The sequence below is a fragment of the Dipteris shenzhenensis genome, chromosome 26 (genome assembly GCF_047967505.1).
Source record: "Dipteris shenzhenensis isolate YYH24624 ecotype China chromosome 26, Dip_SZ_1.0, whole genome shotgun sequence".
NCBI classification, from domain to species: Eukaryota; Viridiplantae; Streptophyta; class Polypodiopsida; order Gleicheniales; family Dipteridaceae; genus Dipteris; species Dipteris shenzhenensis.
The window spans coordinates 1,251,853-1,270,948 of NC_141621.1; the positions used below are offsets into that span (position 1 = coordinate 1,251,853).

The following is a 19,096-nucleotide window of genomic DNA, read 5'->3' on the forward strand; positions in this document are numbered from 1 at the left end:
GGTTCTGGGAGATTTGGCTGTGTGGCCAAATCTTTTCGCTTGATGACAATCGCTTCTCCCCTAGTGCAATTCCTTCTTGTGGTGTTCTTGACCATGGATCATGTATCTTGTTTGAAGAATGCATTAAATAAGAATGTATCTATGGATGGCTTAATTGCCTGTGTACTGCTAAGCAAGGAAAAGGATTTCAACAATATCGAGCGCTTTACAAATGCACAATGTAAGCCATCAATATATGTTGTAGATCAAAAATATGAAAAATCAAGTGGTGCAGAAGAATCAGGTGATAAGGATGATGATGATGAATTTGACATTGAATTGTCCTTGAAAAGAAAATGTTCAAGTATCATGAAAGGCATGATCATGGGTTTCTATCGAGAAGATGAGTATGTATTGGACTTGTTCTCTAAGGGGCTTGCTGCAATAGAGTCTCTTTCTTGTAAGAGGCATGTTGTTTCATTTGTTGAGACTTATGAGGAGTTGGCAAAGGTGGAAAGTATATGTTGCACATATGCTTACAGTAGTCATGAAATTTGACAATGGGCTAGCTTGCAAGAACCAATATTAGCAATAGAGGGGGTACCAAAAGAAGATGATACAACTGACATTGGAGGGGATAAAGAAATTGATACCATACCAGGACAAAAAGAGCTTCAACCCTTCAATGAAGAGCAGCATGAGCATTTACAAAAACATGCTTCAAAGTTTTGGGAAACGGAAGAGGAAGCAACAGGTCCTTGAAATTGTCCTTTTATATGGTGTTCATGTTTTCCATATGTTATCTTGCTATATTCTCCATATGATGTATTAATTTCATTCCAAAGATCTTTTAATATTACTTGGAAATTTCTTCTACCTCATTGCCATAATTCAAGCATTCATATGTATTCTTGAATATGTTTGATTTTCTATATTTCATGAAAAGATGTGTTTGCATGTTGTAATTGTATGGAGCGTGATATGCATCCAAATTTATTTATGAGTTCATAAATGTTAAAAAGTGTGTTGAGTCTTGATTGTGATGAATGAATTAGTGTAAATTGTTGTTTCTATCCTTATTCACCTCATATAAATGCTCAAATATGTTTTGGCCACTTGGCCAAATCTTTTCTTAGTGGGAACACTCGGGCAATGCTAGATAATGTTGGACTCCACTCTATCTATTACACAAAGGTTTTTGGCATTGTAAAGATATGCAGTTTTGGGGATTAAATAACTTGAAAGGGTATAGATTCAACAACTTTAGGGGGTATACTAAGCATATCAACATGAATGTTTTCTTGTTTTTAGTAATCCAATTTTGTTTTGAAAAAGAAAAATATGAATGCTTTCACACAAACAAATTGCATTGAGAGCACACAACCTAAAGTTTGACAATTTAGTTTTCCATCTCAATCTTCAATTTGTTTCTACTTATGAATTTAATTTCCTTGTTTATCAACAGGATCTTGGCCATCTCAATTTCACATCGCTAGAAGCATTGCCTGTCCATGTGACACTTGATCTAATGATTCGTTGTGTGCCTAATTTGAACATTAGCATGCAAGTTCCAAGCTCAACATGGTTGATTGAAAATGTTGAGGATGCAATGTCTGGAGTTAATGTTCCATTAACAAATGTAAATGCAAGCTTAGAAGGTAAAGGAGAAGATGCAATGCCATTGTATGAAGCCAAGGTATAGGAAGAAATCTTAGAAGGTAAAGGAGAAGGCAAAATGTCGCCCTCAGAAATAATGTCAAAAGAGGTGATAACAAAAATAAGACTAGCAGCAGTGATAATAGATTTGAAAGGGTTATTGCTCCAGCGTTGTTTTTCAAAGTCAAACAAACATATGAGCTTTCATAGTGGGAAGCATTGGCTTGTTCTCCACCCTGGGTTTTTAGAGTTTCTACAATGGTTGCTTGATCACTGCCATGTTGGCATTTGGTCTACTAGAGGAGAAAAGGGCATGGTGCAATGCATGTTGGACACTTTGGAGCATCATGTTAACAGAAAGTTACATTTCTTCATGGTTTGAGGTACGATGGCATGCCACAAGCATACAAAGAGTAGAATCATTCGACCAGATAGGATGAATATGGAAGTGGAGTTTAAACCAATAATGAGAGTGTGGTGTTGTTTTAAAGAGGAATGCAAACCAGCAAGAACATTGTTTGTTGATGTTTCTCGTTACACGGGTTGTGTTAATCCAGTAGAAAATTGCATTTTCCCTACAAAATTTGATATAGATTGTGGTGATTCTATTTTGCTTCATGAGTTATTGCTGTACCTACAGATGCTAGATGATGCAATAGATGTGCGCATTGCCATCTCTTCTAACAGATTTGGTCAAGCTTCGATTTTCGAAGGGCATGATATGTTCTATTATTTTCAACCAGTGATCCTTGAATTCAAAGCAAAAAACAAAGAAGTGCTCGAAAGGATGAATGTCGAATCTCATATGTCTACTCGTAGTTCAAAAAAAGACACAAAGAAAGGTATTGCTTCACCTATAACCAAAACTAGAGTGAGAGGGATTTGTCCTACTATAAGAAGTATGGTGCATGCTCAACATGTTACATTGAATGAAGAGTAAGAATGCATGCTAGGAAAATTTGCCAAAATGGGGCTGTTTAAAGATGAGGGGGAGAGCAGAGAGGGGAAGGGGGGTGGGATAGAGAGAGAGAGATAGAGAGAGAGGGGGGGGAGGGAAAGAGAGAGAGAGAGAGAGAGAGAGAGAGAGAGAGAGAGAGAGAGAGAGAGAGAGAGAGGGATCGAGAGAGAAATCAAAGCTCAGTAAACAAGTGGATTCAGTGCGCTTAAAGGAAGGGAGAGGCTTGCACTTAATGCATGAATTGTGGATTTGCCAAAGCAATCGTTAAACAAGGAGTTACAAATTCCTTTATTGTTTGAGCAATGCCTTGATAAAATTGCAAGCACCATGCTCATGCTTACTTGAGACACTACAGGTTAATTGCAAGCACCATGCTCATGCTTACTTGAGACACTACAGGTTGATGCATTCCAACGCACACCACAAAATAATGCCATCATCACACTTAAGACATGAGAGGATAGGTTGTCAATTCTTCACCAAACCAAAGACTTTTAAGGGCACCAAGATGTAGATAGCATAAGATCTTACCTCTCAATAGCTTAAGATGAAGGCTCATGAGCTTTAGAAAGTATGGGAAGCTTGAAAGAATGGCAAGTGGGCAGTATATCACAAAGGCATTACTCTCATTTAAGATTTCAAATTGGCTAAGACACCAACATTGATGTAGAGATAAGCATCTCTCTCTCTCTCTCTCTCTCTCTCTCTCTCTCTCTCACCAAATGGCCTCATTGTGTCATGAATGAATACAACCTCATTTCGGAGTTGTACAATCTCATTTTGGATTTGATTGGCAGCCGTAGCCATCTCATCTTCTCTGGCAAAACCCCTTTGGCTTTGGCAGCCCGAGAAATCAATCAAGCACCAATACAGGAGGAACACACACAGAGAACATCCTCTATCTCTTCTCGAGTAATTACACAATAACTTGTCTCAAAAAGAGGGACAATAACAGAAGGTACTTGACCACTAGTCTATCAAAATACCATTGAATTCACCACATCATCTTCAAGGCAAAAGGCAATTACTCAAGAACTTGTCTCAAAAAAGAAGGCAATAGGAGCTACACAAGAACCTTCCTTAGTAACAAAGTTGGCATCAATCATCACGGTAGCTACATAAGAACCTATCACACCAACTGTGCTGGATACAATGGAAATCACAAGAACCTTCCAATGTGAATGATTAATTATTTTCATTGGCAACTTCTTAGAAGCAACTTGGGCTCAACCAAAACCAAAGGTCTTTGAGACATTGTGGGCCTACTCACATTTGCTACAAATAACATATATAACTTTATTATGGTGATACAATGGCAGTGGAACATAAGAGAGGATATACTTGATAAAGGAATAAGAGAGTTGAGGTAAAACTACTGCAATCTCAATGATATTACGACGGCAATGTGGACCCCTAAGTGTAATCCACACACCAGGGTAAAACTACTACAAGCTCAATGATATTACGATGGCAATGTGGATCCCTAAGTGTAATCCACACACCAGCCCACCTACTCTTTCTTGCCGCAAAAGCAACCTCATTGCTCTATAGCCACAATAGTCAGAGTGGAGACCCTAAAAGTTGGAGCCTACAACACCGACAACAAAGAATACACCAACAATAGCTTCACACAAACATGCTCCTAAAAATGAAGTGGTGACACAAGTCCACAAAGAACAAGGAAACAATAATTCAAGGCCTTGATGGGTTTTCCTATCAAGGAATTACAAGACTACTCCTTCAACACATCTTTCAACCCACCTCCATAGCAATTGACCCACAAGAAATTACTCCTAAAAATGGAGTAGATCCACAAGAACCTAGTGCGATGGAAGATACCGGTGATCTTAACAAAGCGTTGCTACCATGGAAATAAACTCCTTAGCAACAAAGGATATGCACCGTAACTACTTTGTCAAGGTCTAGGGTTAGTCAAAGACATATCAACCCCTGGTGTCCCAAGGCGCTCCTCCATAAGTGGTCCTATATGAACAGCTCCAAGGAATGAGTTTGATTGTAGGGTGAATTAGATGACATCAAAATGGGTTTAGATGACTTTCTTATGATCCTCATAGATTTTTTCCACCTTCATTTACTAACCCCATCATTCTCTTTGTATGTATTTGGCTTGATGGAACAATATTCTCTTGTGAATTTGAGGATTCCATTCAATTTCTTCATCAAATTCTATGTCCCCAGAGATTATAGTTTTCCTATTGATTGGATCATATTGTGTAGTCCAGCGGTGACTCACATGTCATGGGGATCTTGCAGGAATGTCGATGGAGTACTCCTCCAAGCTATTATGGGTTGAGAAAAATGCATGCAAATGCCTTGGTCTAGTGTCACTCTAGCGACTCCCGACTTGTTGCGATTGTGAATCCATAAGGAGAAGAAGAGGGAGGGGAGTGGACAAGAGAGAGGGAGAAAACAAGGAAAGAGGAGAAGAGAACATGGCATTCACGAAAGGCACTATGAGGGAACAAGAGACAACTCTATAGAGGAGAAAGAGAGCTTGTATTCCAATGTGTGCAATCAAAAAGTGGCAACCAAAGTCAACCATTTAGCCTTTTATACATGCCACCTTTTTAAGGGAGGGCCAACCCTATTCTCTTTTTACCACTTTCTTTCCCCATTCCTTACAATCTTCTTGGGAACAGTTGGCTCCAAGGCACAATCCTAGCTCTACGGACTTGCTGCTATCCACCATCAAGTGACATTACCAACCAAAGGTGGCATATTGTTAACTAGATCAATTAAGATGCTCCCCTTCCCGTTCTCGATCCAGTCCCATGGATCATGCAAAGGTCATGGTTGATGGAGGGTGTCGTTCAAGATTAGTCCTTTCGTGCCCTTGCGGAACCTTCCCTAGCTACGTTGCTTCAGTGGGCTTCAGTGGGTCCTTTGTTGTGGAGTTGTTGCTAGTAGGATGAATATTTTATCTGGCTGATGTTGGTTCCAGCATTGAATTCTGCTATAATCTGCATGGCATGACATGAGCGATTGCAATGACTAGATGTTGGGTGGATGGATTGTGGAGCTGAGTAATTGTGACCTTTAAAAGAAAGACGAAGAAAAAGAAAAATCTAAGGTGTAAGTTAGTAGGAAGAAGGTGTTAGTAGGGGTTGATGTAAGAACCTAGTGGTGTTAGTGTTAGCAAAGTAAGTACAGCATATTATCATCGTCCTCCTTAAGTCTCATATTTTCTTTAAGTGGGACTTTTATTGTATTCTCATCAAACTATGTCTTTGACATGCCATGTTCGGACGTCAGGAGTTGGGCATGACATTTTGTCTTGCTTCATAATAGAGAAGCTCTTTTGAAATCCATTTCATGTGAATAACATATCATTGTGGGCTTTGAGCCCCATAAGGTTATGGAACCATCTGGAGCTTTATTTGGCTAAGTCATCAAATTTAGAGGAGCTAATAATACACCATACAAACTCCTAAAATGAGGAGTATAGTTGAAGAGGTTTATAGCAGCATGGATTCTAGGAAAGTCCTCTAAGTTAAAACGGATATTACATTGGGAGGATCAAATGGTTAATTGGGTATATAAAGGACAACTAGAACAAGTAGATTGATGAATTTGTAGCATCACAAAAACTCAAGCCATCTACTAGAGACAGGAAATAACCACGAGATAACCACCAAGGGTGACACGTTTAGAAAAGAAAGCCTATTCAAGTTGAAAGCATGAGCTACATCATTATGATAACTATTAGGCAACTAAAAGTCTCTTCATTTTGAAGACGCAAGTCAAAAGCCAAAATGCCAAACAACAATGAATGAAGAAAGAATGCTTTGTGTAAGAACAACACATGGAAGTATGGAATTACCACTAGAAAAGAAGGCAATTGCAAATATATGGATGTACAAGGTAAAGTATAATTAAGATGGTAAAATTGAAAGATAAGAAGGCAATGGCAAATACATGGACATACAAAGTAAAGTATAATTAAGATGGTAGAATTGAAAGATAAGAACCTAGACTTGCTGTAAAGGATTTGCACAACAATATGGACAAGACTGTGAAGAAACACATGCTCTAATAGACAAAGTGTATTCCATTAGAGATATCATAGGCGATAACTAGCATATGGAATATGCATTAATTGGATGTAAAAAATGCAGTCTTAGTACATAGAAAGCTAAAAACACTCAACCTCAACTGACGTCTCCTTCAGTTTGTTGCCTCGCGTACTCCTATTGCTAAAGCAATGCATGCAATTAATTGTTCGTGAAGCTTATAACTAAAAGATTAGGATACCTTTAGCCAAAGAGTCCCTGTCATCAACACACCATCCACTTTTGTTATGTATCTCTCCAACAATAGAAATTGAATTAGAAGGAAGAAAATTTGAGACTACACATAAGAAATTAGGCAATCAAACCAAGCGTCGCTGTAGATGGCACTTTGAAACTTCATGCTTTCTGTGTAGTACTGCAAGGGGTATCGATGCATGATGATCCTACGTGCAGTAAAAAAGATTCAAATGATATATGCCAAGCACTTGAAACAACTTGTCGATGAGATGTGTAAGACAGTGCCTTTACTAAGCACATGAGGATTTAGAGCATGGGCTGGGCTTCAAAGGAAAGCTTTTGATCTGCATGTCTCTATAGAAAGTTGCACTGATCATATATTACTTGTATGCGAACTAAATTGTTATGGGATGGTTTATCGCCAGGACAGAAGCATAGAATTTGAAACAACTTGTTGATGAGATGTGTCAGACAGTGACTTTACTAAGCACATGAGGAATTTAGAGCATGGGCCAGGCTTCAAAGGAAAGATTTTGATCTGCATGTCTCTATAGAAAGCTGCACTGATCATATTTTACTTGTATGCGAACTAAATTGGTATTGGATGGTTTATCACCAGGACAGAAGCACAGAACTTGAATCAACTTGTCGATGAGAGGTGTGAGACGGTGGCTTTACTAAGCACATGAGGAATTTAGAGCGTGGGCTGGGCTTCAAAGGAAAGCTTTTGATCTGCATGTCTCTACAGAAAGCTGCACTGATCAGATTTTACTTGTATGCGAACTAAATTGGTATTGAATGGTTTATCGCCAGGACAGAAGCACATAAAGTTGTTTTGGTACCTTTCATTTTCTTACATTGTGAGTGGTCCAATTGTTCCTTGATGGAAAGGTTCAACTACGAGGTGAATATCATAGAGAACGCGTTGAGAGTTGCTCCTGGCGACTTTAAAGGTAAACATGCATAGATGGAGAGTGTCATAGGTTGCTGGTACAAAGACCAAGGGGGTTGGGAGTATGTAATATGAAGCCTCGAAAATGGAATCCTACCAAAATGAAATGAAGCGAATGCCAAAAACTCTCGGTGTAGCCTATAACAAAACCAAAAGAAAATGCGTCTGATTTTGTTTTTAATAAATCCCTAATTTACCCTTTGGAAAATACTCAATCCGTTCCCCCTAGGGCAGGCCAAAAATGCAAAAAGTAGTTTGTAACGTTCAAAAAAGCCTAATAGTCAAAATAAAGAGGTAAAAGGGCCGAGGGACTGTTGTTCTGCCTCTTTTGCTGTTGCTCTTCCGTTTTTCAGAAGCACTTTCAGGAGCCCTACCGCCTCCATCTTCACCCCAGGTATCCTCGCTCTCTGCACATATTTCTTCTGTGCATCTTCGCATCCTGTTGTTTGCCTTGCCTTTCATTCACCCTTGCTTGAGCACAGCTCGTCGAGTCGTGCTGCACTATCTGTCCTTTCCCGGAAACCCTGCCCGAGCTTATATAGTCTGCCCTTTGGTGGTCAGGCAGGAGAAGGGTAATTGGAAGATGGCAGGCTTCCTGCAAGGAGATGCTTCCCAGATAGCACTCGCAACATCCGGAGCGTCGCATGGCAAGCTGGAGGAGCCGGATCACTCAAGCTCAAATTGGTATTTCTCACGCGAGTACATCGAAAAGAGTTCGCCTTCACGGATGGATTGCATAGACCTTAAGAAGGAAAGTTACTTCCGGAAGTCGTATTGCACCTTCTTGCAAGACCTCGGCATGCGACTTAAAGTGTAAGTACAGTTCGACGCTCGATCGCTTCCGGTAGGCAATGTTCTTAATTCTGAAGGTCGCAAGTTGGGTCTGTTTATATTCTTCTTTGATTGCCCTAAATGTCATCCTTTTGGTGACAGTGGTCTTCTAAGATGTTGGTGGGAATCGATCTCCGTTCCTATTTCAGCGTTGGGGGACTGAATTTATACATAATTTTGAAAAGAGGTGTTAAAAGACAACGGCGACCTTATAACAAATAATACGTTTCTTGGACCTCAAAGTTTGCATACGAGTCTTGCGACAGTTGTGCAGAAGCGGGACCAAGTGCTAACTTTGGTTTCCGCGTCAGAGAGGAGTGTATTGCCCTAATTACATACTTGCTACATCTGTCTAAAACTGGCCGCCTTTCAGGCATTTTAATCAGTCTAGGCCTCTTTGCTTTTCAGGCATTTTAATCAGTTTAGGTGGCTTTCCATGATGCATTATACCCAGACTTTCTCTCTCTCTCTCTCTCTCTCTCTCTCTCTCTCTCTCTCTCTTTCGCTCTCGCTCTCGCTCTCGCCCTCCCTCACTGTCCTTATTACAATTCATGTCGTTAGAGGTCAGTTTGGACATGGTACAAAAAATATCAGCCCTAGTTCCCATGCAATTGCTATACTGGCATTAGAGCCCTAAGGCAGTGCCAAAGCCTTGCTGATGGGCAGCAGATGCATGAATTAAACAAAAAGTATTGCGTTGACATCAAAGTTTCACCTGTGGGATGGGATTGGGATTTTGGTTTTGACTCAGTTCTGCCTGGAAGGTGCTGTGAACCTGGGAACTTCCTTTCTTCAAGCCTAAAATACAGCAAAAGTCAGCATTTACTTGTTGGCTTGCTTCACTCCTCAATTAAGACATCAGGGGCCTTGCTGTTATTCACTTTATCAGGAGTGTATCGTTGGTGTTGGAAGCAGCTCGTGTCATACTGGTCGTTTTTTTGCTCCTGTTTTTCAGCAAGCATTCACCAAGTTTGTCATTTTGGGTTGGTGGTTGGAGCAGTCCCACTCAGTTTATGTAACATTAGCAGCTTGTATTCTGGTCATACCTAGCTAGGGTTCATTCAATAGATAATCGAGTTTATTCTGCTGCTCTAATGTCGGGCATTTTGGTTAGTGGCTGTGAAAGCTTCTGATGTGAATGCTCAGGTCTAGTACTAAAAGTGTACCAAGAGCCTATTTGACATCTATGATGTAACGTGAGTAGTTTGTATGAGGCATAGTTAGGTAGGTTTGATTGCGTAGACAATTGCAGCGTGCTCACTTGTAGGTCACCTTCCATATATATCACCCAAATTCTCTCTATAAAGATCATACCTGTAGATCAACCTGTTGAAGTCTTGCCAAAGGACGAGCTTCCTCTACCTAGGAGGTCCAGATCAGAGGCCCACGGGACATGATGCGGTTGGGATCCAGATAGAACATCATGATTGATTTACTTTTGCATCGACCTAGACACGAGGACCTTGATTATCTTCTCCTTACTCATCGACTAGTTAGGTAGGTTTGATTGCGTAGACAATTGCAGCGTGCTCACTTGTAGGTCACCTTCCATATATATCACCCAAATTCTCTCTATAAAGATCATACCTGTAGATCAACCTGTTGAAGTCTTGCCAAAGGACGAGCTTCCTCTACCTAGGAGGTCCAGATCAGAGGCCCACGGGACATGATGCGGTTGGGATCCAGATAGAACGTCATGATTGATTTACTTTTGCATCGACCTAGACACGAGGACCTTGATTATCTTCTCCTTACTCATCGACTTGGCGACACAATTGGAATGACAGTGGTCCTATTAGTGAGCAAGATCCAGAACATGAGGGATTGGCAAGAAGGTCTACCTCCCAATCACCTCCCAAGTCTCCTCTTTCCAAGCCTGGAGTGGACCTTGAAGGATTTCTGGCTACAATGCTGCAGCAACAGCAAAGTATTATGGAGAAGCAAAATAAAATGATGCAGCATCTTAGCAGGAGCTATCTGGTCAAGTTGGGCAGCTCAATGTAATGCTGGGGCAGAAATTTGATGATGTGGAAAGAGAATCCAAGACTAAGTTTGACTATGCTTTCGCCCAGCTAAGAAATATGAGGAGTGATGTGAATCAGGTTTGGAATAGAGCTGAACCTAGAGGGAAGGAAATCCTAAGGGAGGACGTGCCCAAGAAGGTTATGGGACCAAATCAGGGTGGTTTGAACTCAGAAGCTAGAAGATCTCATCTACAACCACCTTCCTATCATGTGCCCCATGGAATGCAAATCTGTTAGGTGCTACAGAAACAACTCCAGCTCATGTGCCAATTCTAGAAGGTGGAACCAGTTCATCCAAAGTGTACCAAGTGTTACTTAAGAGAGGTGAAATTTTGACACGATAGCCTTTTGGTATTGCGATAATTCTTTCAATCTTAAATGGTGCGTTTCCCTATCAGCTAGATTTAGATTTAGATGCTCGTTTGGGAGAGACTAAAATGAAATCGTTTAGACTTCACAAGCAGTTGTAGCTTGAATGAAGAGATTTGGACTACTTTTTGATTAGCCTTCTCCTTTAGTGCTAGCCTTCATCATGGCTGAGTTTGCCCTTCACCTCCGGAGTGCCGACAGAAACTCAGTACGAAGACTTTGTATAAATGGATGCTCAAGTATGTGTGGGTGTGTGGATTTGTATGTGAGAGCATACTTTTATACTATGGTGTGAGAGCATACTTTTATACTATGGTCTACACCCACTGTTGGGCGCTGATGACGTCAGTGGGGATGTCATAGTAGCCTGATTTTTATGAATGGACTGCAACTCATCGTGCATGGCATTCATCCAATGCACATTATCTTTTGCTTCTTCAAATGTCTCAGGCTCCTCCTCATCAAGAAGAGTACCTGCATAAGCTGATTCAGCTGAATGAGCTCCCTCCATGTGCCTTACTGCACTACGGGTTTTGCCAGGCAATGGCGCTTCAAGCCTACTCTCCCTGAGAGTCTGAAGCAACCAATGCGGGACTGTTTTGGCTGTGTGTATCTCTTGAATTTCTTGCCTAACAACTTCATCCACACCCTGAGGCTGTACCAATTCAGCTGGGGGCTGAATCTGTACTTGTGGAGCTGGCGGAGGTTGCTGTAAATTCTGCGGAGGTTGCTGTAAATTCTGATTTTCAGCGGGGGAACCAAATGCTATAGGAAGCATCCCCTCAAACACATCATCTGAAGAGGCCGGAATCTGAAATTCAGCATTTGTATGTGCAGAATTTTCAGAGAATATGACATCTCTACTGACAAAAATCTTGCGTGTAGCAGGATTGTAGAGACGATAGCCTTTGCTTTGTGAACTATATCCCACAAAAATGCATTTTAGTGCCTTATCTGACAACTTGTGTCTGAACTCCACAGGCACGTGGGCATATGCAACACAACCAAAAACTCTGAAGTGGTCCACTGAAGGCTTTCTCCCATGCCATGCCTCATAGGGAGTGATTGTCTTCAAAGCCTTTGTAGGAGCCCGATTTAAAATATAGTTTGCACACATGAGGCCTTCCAGCCAAAACCTGTGAGGCAACTTCTTACTTGTGAGCATGCATCTATCCATTTCCATGGTGGTGCGATTCTTCCACTCAGCTTTGCCATTCTGTTGAGGTGTAAGCCTCACTGTAAGCTGATGCATAATGCCTTTTTCTTTCAGAAATGTCTCAAATTCATGAGACATGTACTCCCTCCTCGATCTGTGCGAAGTGTCTGCACCTTGAGTGCTGTCTCATTTTCAACCATAGCCACAAAGTGTTTGAAATGCATAAACACTTCTGATTTTGCCTTGAGACCATAGACCCAAGTGTAGTTGGTAAAGTCATCTATGAATGTAACAAAGTAGAGATAACCCCCAAAAGCAGGTGTCCTCATGGGACCGCAGACATCACTGTGAATAAGCTGCAATTTTCTTGTAACTTTCACTGCACCATCCTTCTTGAAGGGAAGCCTATGCATTTTGCCAAGAATGCAACCTTCACATGCATGAGGAGGTAATGCATCAACCATATCATGCCTTTGAAGTGTCATTAAGCTACCATAGCTCATGTGCCCATACTTGGCATGCCATAACTCCGCATTGTGCATCGCAGCAGTGGGAGTGCTAACTGATAATGCAAGATGGGATCTTTTTTCATATAAATCAAGCTGAAAAAGACCCGGATACAAAGTGCCAGACAACCTCAAAGCATATTCATTTTCTTTGTCTCTGACTGCACACTTGTCATCATAAAAAACAACCTGAAATCCTCCTCTATTGAGTGAGGACACTGAAAGCAAATTCTTCTTTATACCTGGCACATAGAGTACATCTGATATTCTGAAATGTGTGCCATCAGTGGATGTGAGAATAATGTCTCCCACTCATAGTTGCACGAAACGTGCGTTTCGTGGGCAGAAACGGAAACGCCGAAACGGAAACGCCGTTTCGTCAAGAAACGGCGTTTCGTATTTCTTGTTTTTTCAGAAACCCTAAAAACGGGATTTCTTTCGAATTTTCGCCGCCTTCGTCTTTCGCCGCCTCCCGCATCCTTTGTGCATCCTTGCGTAGTCCTGGAATGTACTCAATGGTCATGTGAAAGTTGGCCAAAAACTCAACCCAACGTGCTTGTCGAGCGTTCATGACTGGCTGAGTAAAGATGTACTTTAAAGAGTGATGGTCCGTTTTGACCACAGAGTCGGCTCCCATGAGATAATGTTTCCAAGAGCGATAAGCATGTACAACAGCAAGAAACTCCTTATCATAAACCGGATATCGGGTTTGGATATCAGAATGTTTATGGCTGTCAAAAGCAATAACTCTGCCTTCTTGCATCAAGACTGCTCCTGTAGCGATGTCGGAAGCGTCGGTCATGACCTCAAATGGAAGGTTGGGGTCAGCAATAGCCATAACTGGTGTGGTAGTGAGTGCTTGCTTGAGTTGTTGGAAACTATACTCTGTTTCGGGAAGCCATTGAAACACTGCTGTGCTTTTCAATAATTCGGACATAGGAGCTGCGATTTCGGAAAACTGATAGACCTTTGTATGGTAGAAGTTTGCCAATTCGAGAAAAGAGCGGACATCATGAACATTCTTAGGAGTAGGCCAGTTTCGGATTACCTCGACCTTCTTGGGATCCACAGAGATACCTTGAGCTGAAATAACATGTCCCAAATATTCAAGTTGGGTCTTGAAGAACTCACTCTTCTCAATGTTGATGTAGAGAGAATTTGCGCGGAGAACTTCAAAAACTTAGTGTAGATGTTGTTTGTGCTCATGTAGTGATCTGTTGAAAACGAGGATGTCATCGAGGTAAACAATGACGAACTTATCGAGGAAAGGCCTGAAGATGTCGTGCATTAATGTCATGAATGTGGCCGGGGCATTGTTTAACCCAAAAGGCATGACTAAACATTCATAGTGTCCATACTTTGTTCGAAAAGCTGTCTTGTACTCATCGCCTTCTCGTATGCGAATTTGATGATAACCTGAACGAAGATCAATCTTGGAGAATTGTGTTGCATGTAGAAGTTGATCGAAGAGGTCATCAATGTGAGGCAATGGATACTTGTTTTTTATAGTGAGCTTGTTGAGGGCTCGGTAGTCGATGCAGAGGCGCATAGACTTGTTCTTTTTTTCCACAAGTAGTACAGGAGATCCGAAAGGGCTGCGACTGGGCCGAATGTGACCTTTGTCGAGTAGTTCGGTGACCTGTCTTTGGATTTCTTCATTTTGAGTGTGAGAAACCCGATAAGGAGGTTTCGACGGTGGATTTCAGATGCTCTCAGCAGGTTACCTCTAGCATCAGCCATGGTAATCTCTACATTATCTGTGGATGTTCCGAATTCATTCAAAGGAAAGTATTTCAATGATAAAGACTTTGGCACAGCAGTACAGGTTCTTTCAAAAGATCAACCTTCGACTTCCGAACAGAAGATTTTCTCATCCTATTCTTATACGGACGACCTTCTGTATTATCAAGATCGCGTCTGTGTACCACATGACAAGGATGTTCGACGTCTTTTGTTAAAAGAGCATCATGTAGTTCCTTATGCTGCCCATCCAAGCATCAATAAGACTTATCGGTTACTCAGTGCAACATACTACTGGCCTCAGATGAAAAGCGATGTCATCAAAATGGTTACATCTTGCTTATCTTGTCAACAAATGAAAGCAAGTCGACGACTTCCAACAGGACTTCTTCAGCCTCTTCCAGTTCCAACTGAAAGGTGGGAAAGTATTTCCATGGATTCCTGTGGAAAAAGATCCAGGTAGGGCTGGAAAAAAGGTTGGTTGAGGTATTCAGGAGGATCCTTTGTTGGTGTCTCCTCTACTGCCGTAACTAACAGAAGTGAAGTCTTTACTTGGCGTTTACGAACCCACTTCTTTACTTGTAGGGCAGAGGCAACTGGGGTTGAAGGAGAATCCCTAGATCCAGTTAGCTCAATAAGTTTTCCCTGGTGGACAAACTGGATAGTATGGCTGCGAAAGCTGATTGATGGATCATAATCGTATAGCCACTGTTGTCCGAGTATGACATCGTACCGAGAAAGAGGCATGATGTCGAAGTTCAACTTGTGCGTATAATGTTGGATGTGAAAAGACAAGTTTTTGATCCTGGTATTGCACAAGAAAGTCGTTCCATTTGCGAGTTCAATCTGATAGTCCATGAGACTAGGACTAGTGGTCAACCGAAGTTTATCGACCACAGAACTGGCTAGGAAATTATGAGAACAGCCACTGTCGATGAGGATGGTGACCGTTGTTCCACGAATCGATCCTTGAACGCAAAGTACTTGAGTGGCCAGGGAAGGTTCGGGGTTGCTGGCAAGGCTCAGGTGGATGGTATTCGCCATTCGAACAGCTTTGCCTTTCTTGTCTTGTGCTGAGGTAGCATCTTCTTTTTGGGAAGTGCTAGGTTCCATATTAGAATTTTGTTTTGGTTGCTTGGGACAATCGAACCATCTATGGTCGCCTGTACAGATGGTACAAAGTCCTTTTGAGCTGGAGTTGTTCTTCTTGTTAGTGGCCGCACCTTTATGTTGGGGATGCCGGTAATGACTTTGTGAAGAAGAAGAAGTGCGATCCTTGGAGGGGTGCTTCTGTTGGAATCCAGCAAATGATTTCTGAGGCTTTTGGGGATCTTGAGAGTGTCGCTGACCTGGATTACCGAAGTTTTTTCGAAACCTAGTGTTATCTTGAGGGCGAGCACCTTTGGCCATAGGAGAGTTCTGTGTGCGATTAGCACTCTGCTTCCCTGTGTTTAGGAAATCTGTAATGCGCTCTGCGTAAGCAGTAGCGCCATGTGTGGTGGTGATGTTTGCTTTAAGAACATCAATGCGTAACGAGGGATTTAGGCCTGAGATGAAAGCATGAAGGCGATCATCCTCAGTTAAACCATCAATCTCCAGCACTAATGTGGTGAATTGAGAGATATAGGAAGACAGGGAACCCGTTTGCTCCAACTGTCGGAGTTTTGAACGTGCTTGGAAGTCCGCATTGGCAGGTACAAACTGCTTACGGAGCACGTGTTCAAAACGTTCCCATGTTAACACACTTTTTCCGTCCTTTAAGCGTCTTTGCCACCATAGAAATGCTGTATCCTTCAGGAGGGAGGCTGCCAAGGCGATCTTTTTGCCTTCCGTGAGGTCAACAGTGTCAAAATACATGCGCATTTTAGCGAGCCATTGGTCAACTGTTCGGCGATTGCGTTGACCAGTGTACGCTTCCGGAAGTTTGACGTCAGGTCTTTTAGTTTTGGAAGCTTGAAGTAATCGGTAGAGGGCACGTAGTTCAGTGTTTTCTACCTCTGGTGGGAAAGAGTCCGCATCATCGTCTGGTTGCGTCACGTCATCCTCTGTATGTGTTGGACTTTGAGAATCTTGAAGTTGTTGAACTTTTTGAACCAAGTCGGAGATGCTGTCCTGAAGCTGAGATATTTGAAGTTGCAATAGTGATTCACTTTGGACGTTGCCTTCAGGGGTCTTTTTGGGACTTGATTCTTTAATCTCTGGAGAGGCTTCACGCGAGCGGTGCGACATGTCGGAGATCCCTGTGAGAAAAGTGCGAGCTTGCGCTCTAGTTTGTACCATTCCTGGAAGAGGGTTCGGGCTGCTCCCTGAGGTTGCTCATATTGGAGGGGGCAGGCGAGGCAGGATGGAACCACCCGTGGAAATCTGGTAAGGGAGGTCCTGTCTGAGGTAACACTAGTGATGCTGAAAGTGGTGTTATTGCTCGTGATAGGACAGGGGTAGGTAGCAGAGTCCACGGATTTGAAAAAGGGTAAGGAGCTGTTGTCGGAAGAGGAGGATATCCAGGAGAGGGAGTGCCTTCAGAATGTAAATACTGACTTGGAGAAGGTACAACTTGTAGAGGAGGATATCTGGGAGCTGAAGGAGGTGGAGAGTACCTTGGAGATGCCGAAGGTGAAGGGTAAAATTCTCTCCAAAAATGAACAGCAAACTCCTGAGGAATATCGTGTTCCGGATATCTTCGTGTCTCGTGGAACACAACCTGTACTGTGCTGAGGAAATAATGTAACTGACTTGCCTCACGCAGAAGGTAGAGGATGTGATCCAAGTCACTCGGAGGGCACGTGACACAGAAGACCCAAGATGCAAAGGCTCCAAAATGGGCTGGCTGTGCAATTTGAACACAATATTGTGTAGTAGCAGATGCCTGAGGTGTCCTTGAAAGGCCGGGTGAATTACCAGGGGTTTCCATGCTTTAATGTGGATTCTTTCATTTGCTGTAATTTGTTAAAGAGAATCCTTAAAAAGCAGATTGGAAAGACTCCACCTGGCAATACTTTAATCTGCCAAGTTATTGCGTAGAAGAAGGCTGCAAGTCGGTGTCCGGAGATCCATGGTGCAATGGTTTGCGAGGAGTGCTCGATACGTGTCTGGTCCGGGCTGTCAACAGGCTGTCTTCATCGCGCCAATAGCTGCAACTGGTGCTGATTTTGCAGGGCCCAATAAATGGCGAAACAAGGGCTGCGGGCTGTCACTGGCGAGGCTTAGAACATTGCCCAGGGCTGGACTGCGCAGGAAAACGGCAGGAGCGAGGCTTGGCTGGCAAGGACTGCGCAGGAAAAAGGGAGGGCTGGCGAGGCCAATGATATCGCAGGGGGGGGGGGTGGTCGTGCAGTACAGGTTCTTTCAAAAGATCAACCTTCGACTTCCGAACAGAAGATTTTCTCATCCTATTCTTATACGGACGACCTTCTGTATTATCAAGATCGCGTCTGTGTACCACATGACAAGGATGTTCGACGTCTTTTGTTAAAAGAGCATCATGTAGTTCCTTATGCTGCCCATCCAAGCATCAATAAGACTTATCGGTTACTCAGTGCAACATACTACTGGCCTCAGATGAAAAGCGATGTCATCAAAATGGTTACATCTTGCTTATCTTGTCAACAAATGAAAGCAAGTCGACGACTTCCAACAGGACTTCTTCAGCCTCTTCCAGTTCCAACTGAAAGGTGGGAAAGTATTTCCATGGATTCCTGTGGAAAAAGATCCAGGTAGGGCTGGAAAAAAGGTTGGTTGAGGTATTCAGGAGGATCCTTTGTTGGTGTCTCCTCTACTGCCGTAACTAACAGAAGTGAAGTCTTTACTTGGCGTTTACGAACCCACTTCTTTACTTGTAGGGCAGAGGCAACTGGGGTTGAAGGAGAATCCCTAGATCCAGTTAGCTCAATAAGTTTTCCCTGGTGGACAAACTGGATAGTATGGCTGCGAAAGCTGATTGATGGATCATAATCGTATAGCCACTGTTGTCCGAGTATGACATCGTACCGAGAAAGAGGCATGATGTCGAAGTTCAACTTGTGCGTATAATGTTGGATGTGAAAAGACAAGTTTTTGATCCTGGTATTGCACAAGAAAGTCGTTCCATTTGCGAGTTCAATCTGATAGTCCATGAGACTAGGACTAGTGGTCAACCGAAGTTTATCGACCACAGAACTGGCTAGGAAATTATGAGAACAGCCACTGTCGATGAGGATGGTGACCGTTGTTCCACGAATCGATCCTTGAACGCAAAGTACTTGAGTGGCCAGGGAAGGTTCGGGGTTGCTGGCAAGGCTCAGGTGGATGGTATTCGCCATTCGAACAGCTTTGCCTTTCTTGTCTTGTGCTGAGGTAGCATCTTCTTTTTGGGAAGTGCTAGGTTCCATATTAGAATTTTGTTTTGGTTGCTTGGGACAATCGAACCATCTATGGTCGCCTGTACAGATGGTACAAAGTCCTTTTGAGCTGGAGTTGTTCTTCTTGTTAGTGGCCGCACCTTTATGTTGGGGATGCCGGTAATGACTTTGTGAAGAAGAAGAAGTGCGATCCTTGGAGGGGTGCTTCTGTTGGAATCCAGCAAATGATTTCTGAGGCTTCTGGGGATCTTGAGAGTGTCGCTGACCTGGATTACCGAAGTTTTTTCGAAACCTAGTGTTATCTTGAGGGCGAGCACCTT

At 42.5% G+C, this 19,096-nt stretch overlaps 1 protein-coding gene across 1 annotated transcript in view; it reads left to right on the forward strand.

Moving 5' to 3' along the window:
• Nucleotides 1-8,101: 8,101 nt before the first annotated feature.
• LOC147884515 (cyclin-T1-3-like) overlaps nt 8,102-19,096 on the forward strand; it is a 46,684-nt gene continuing 35,689 nt past the window's right edge. Inside the window, exons 1-2 of the mRNA XM_087397316.1 lie at nt 8,102-8,207; nt 8,375-8,626. Coding sequence (XP_087253442.1) covers nt 8,397-8,626 — 230 coding nt within the window. The 5' untranslated portion in view covers nt 8,102-8,207; nt 8,375-8,396. The remainder of the gene's footprint in view (nt 8,208-8,374; nt 8,627-19,096) is intronic.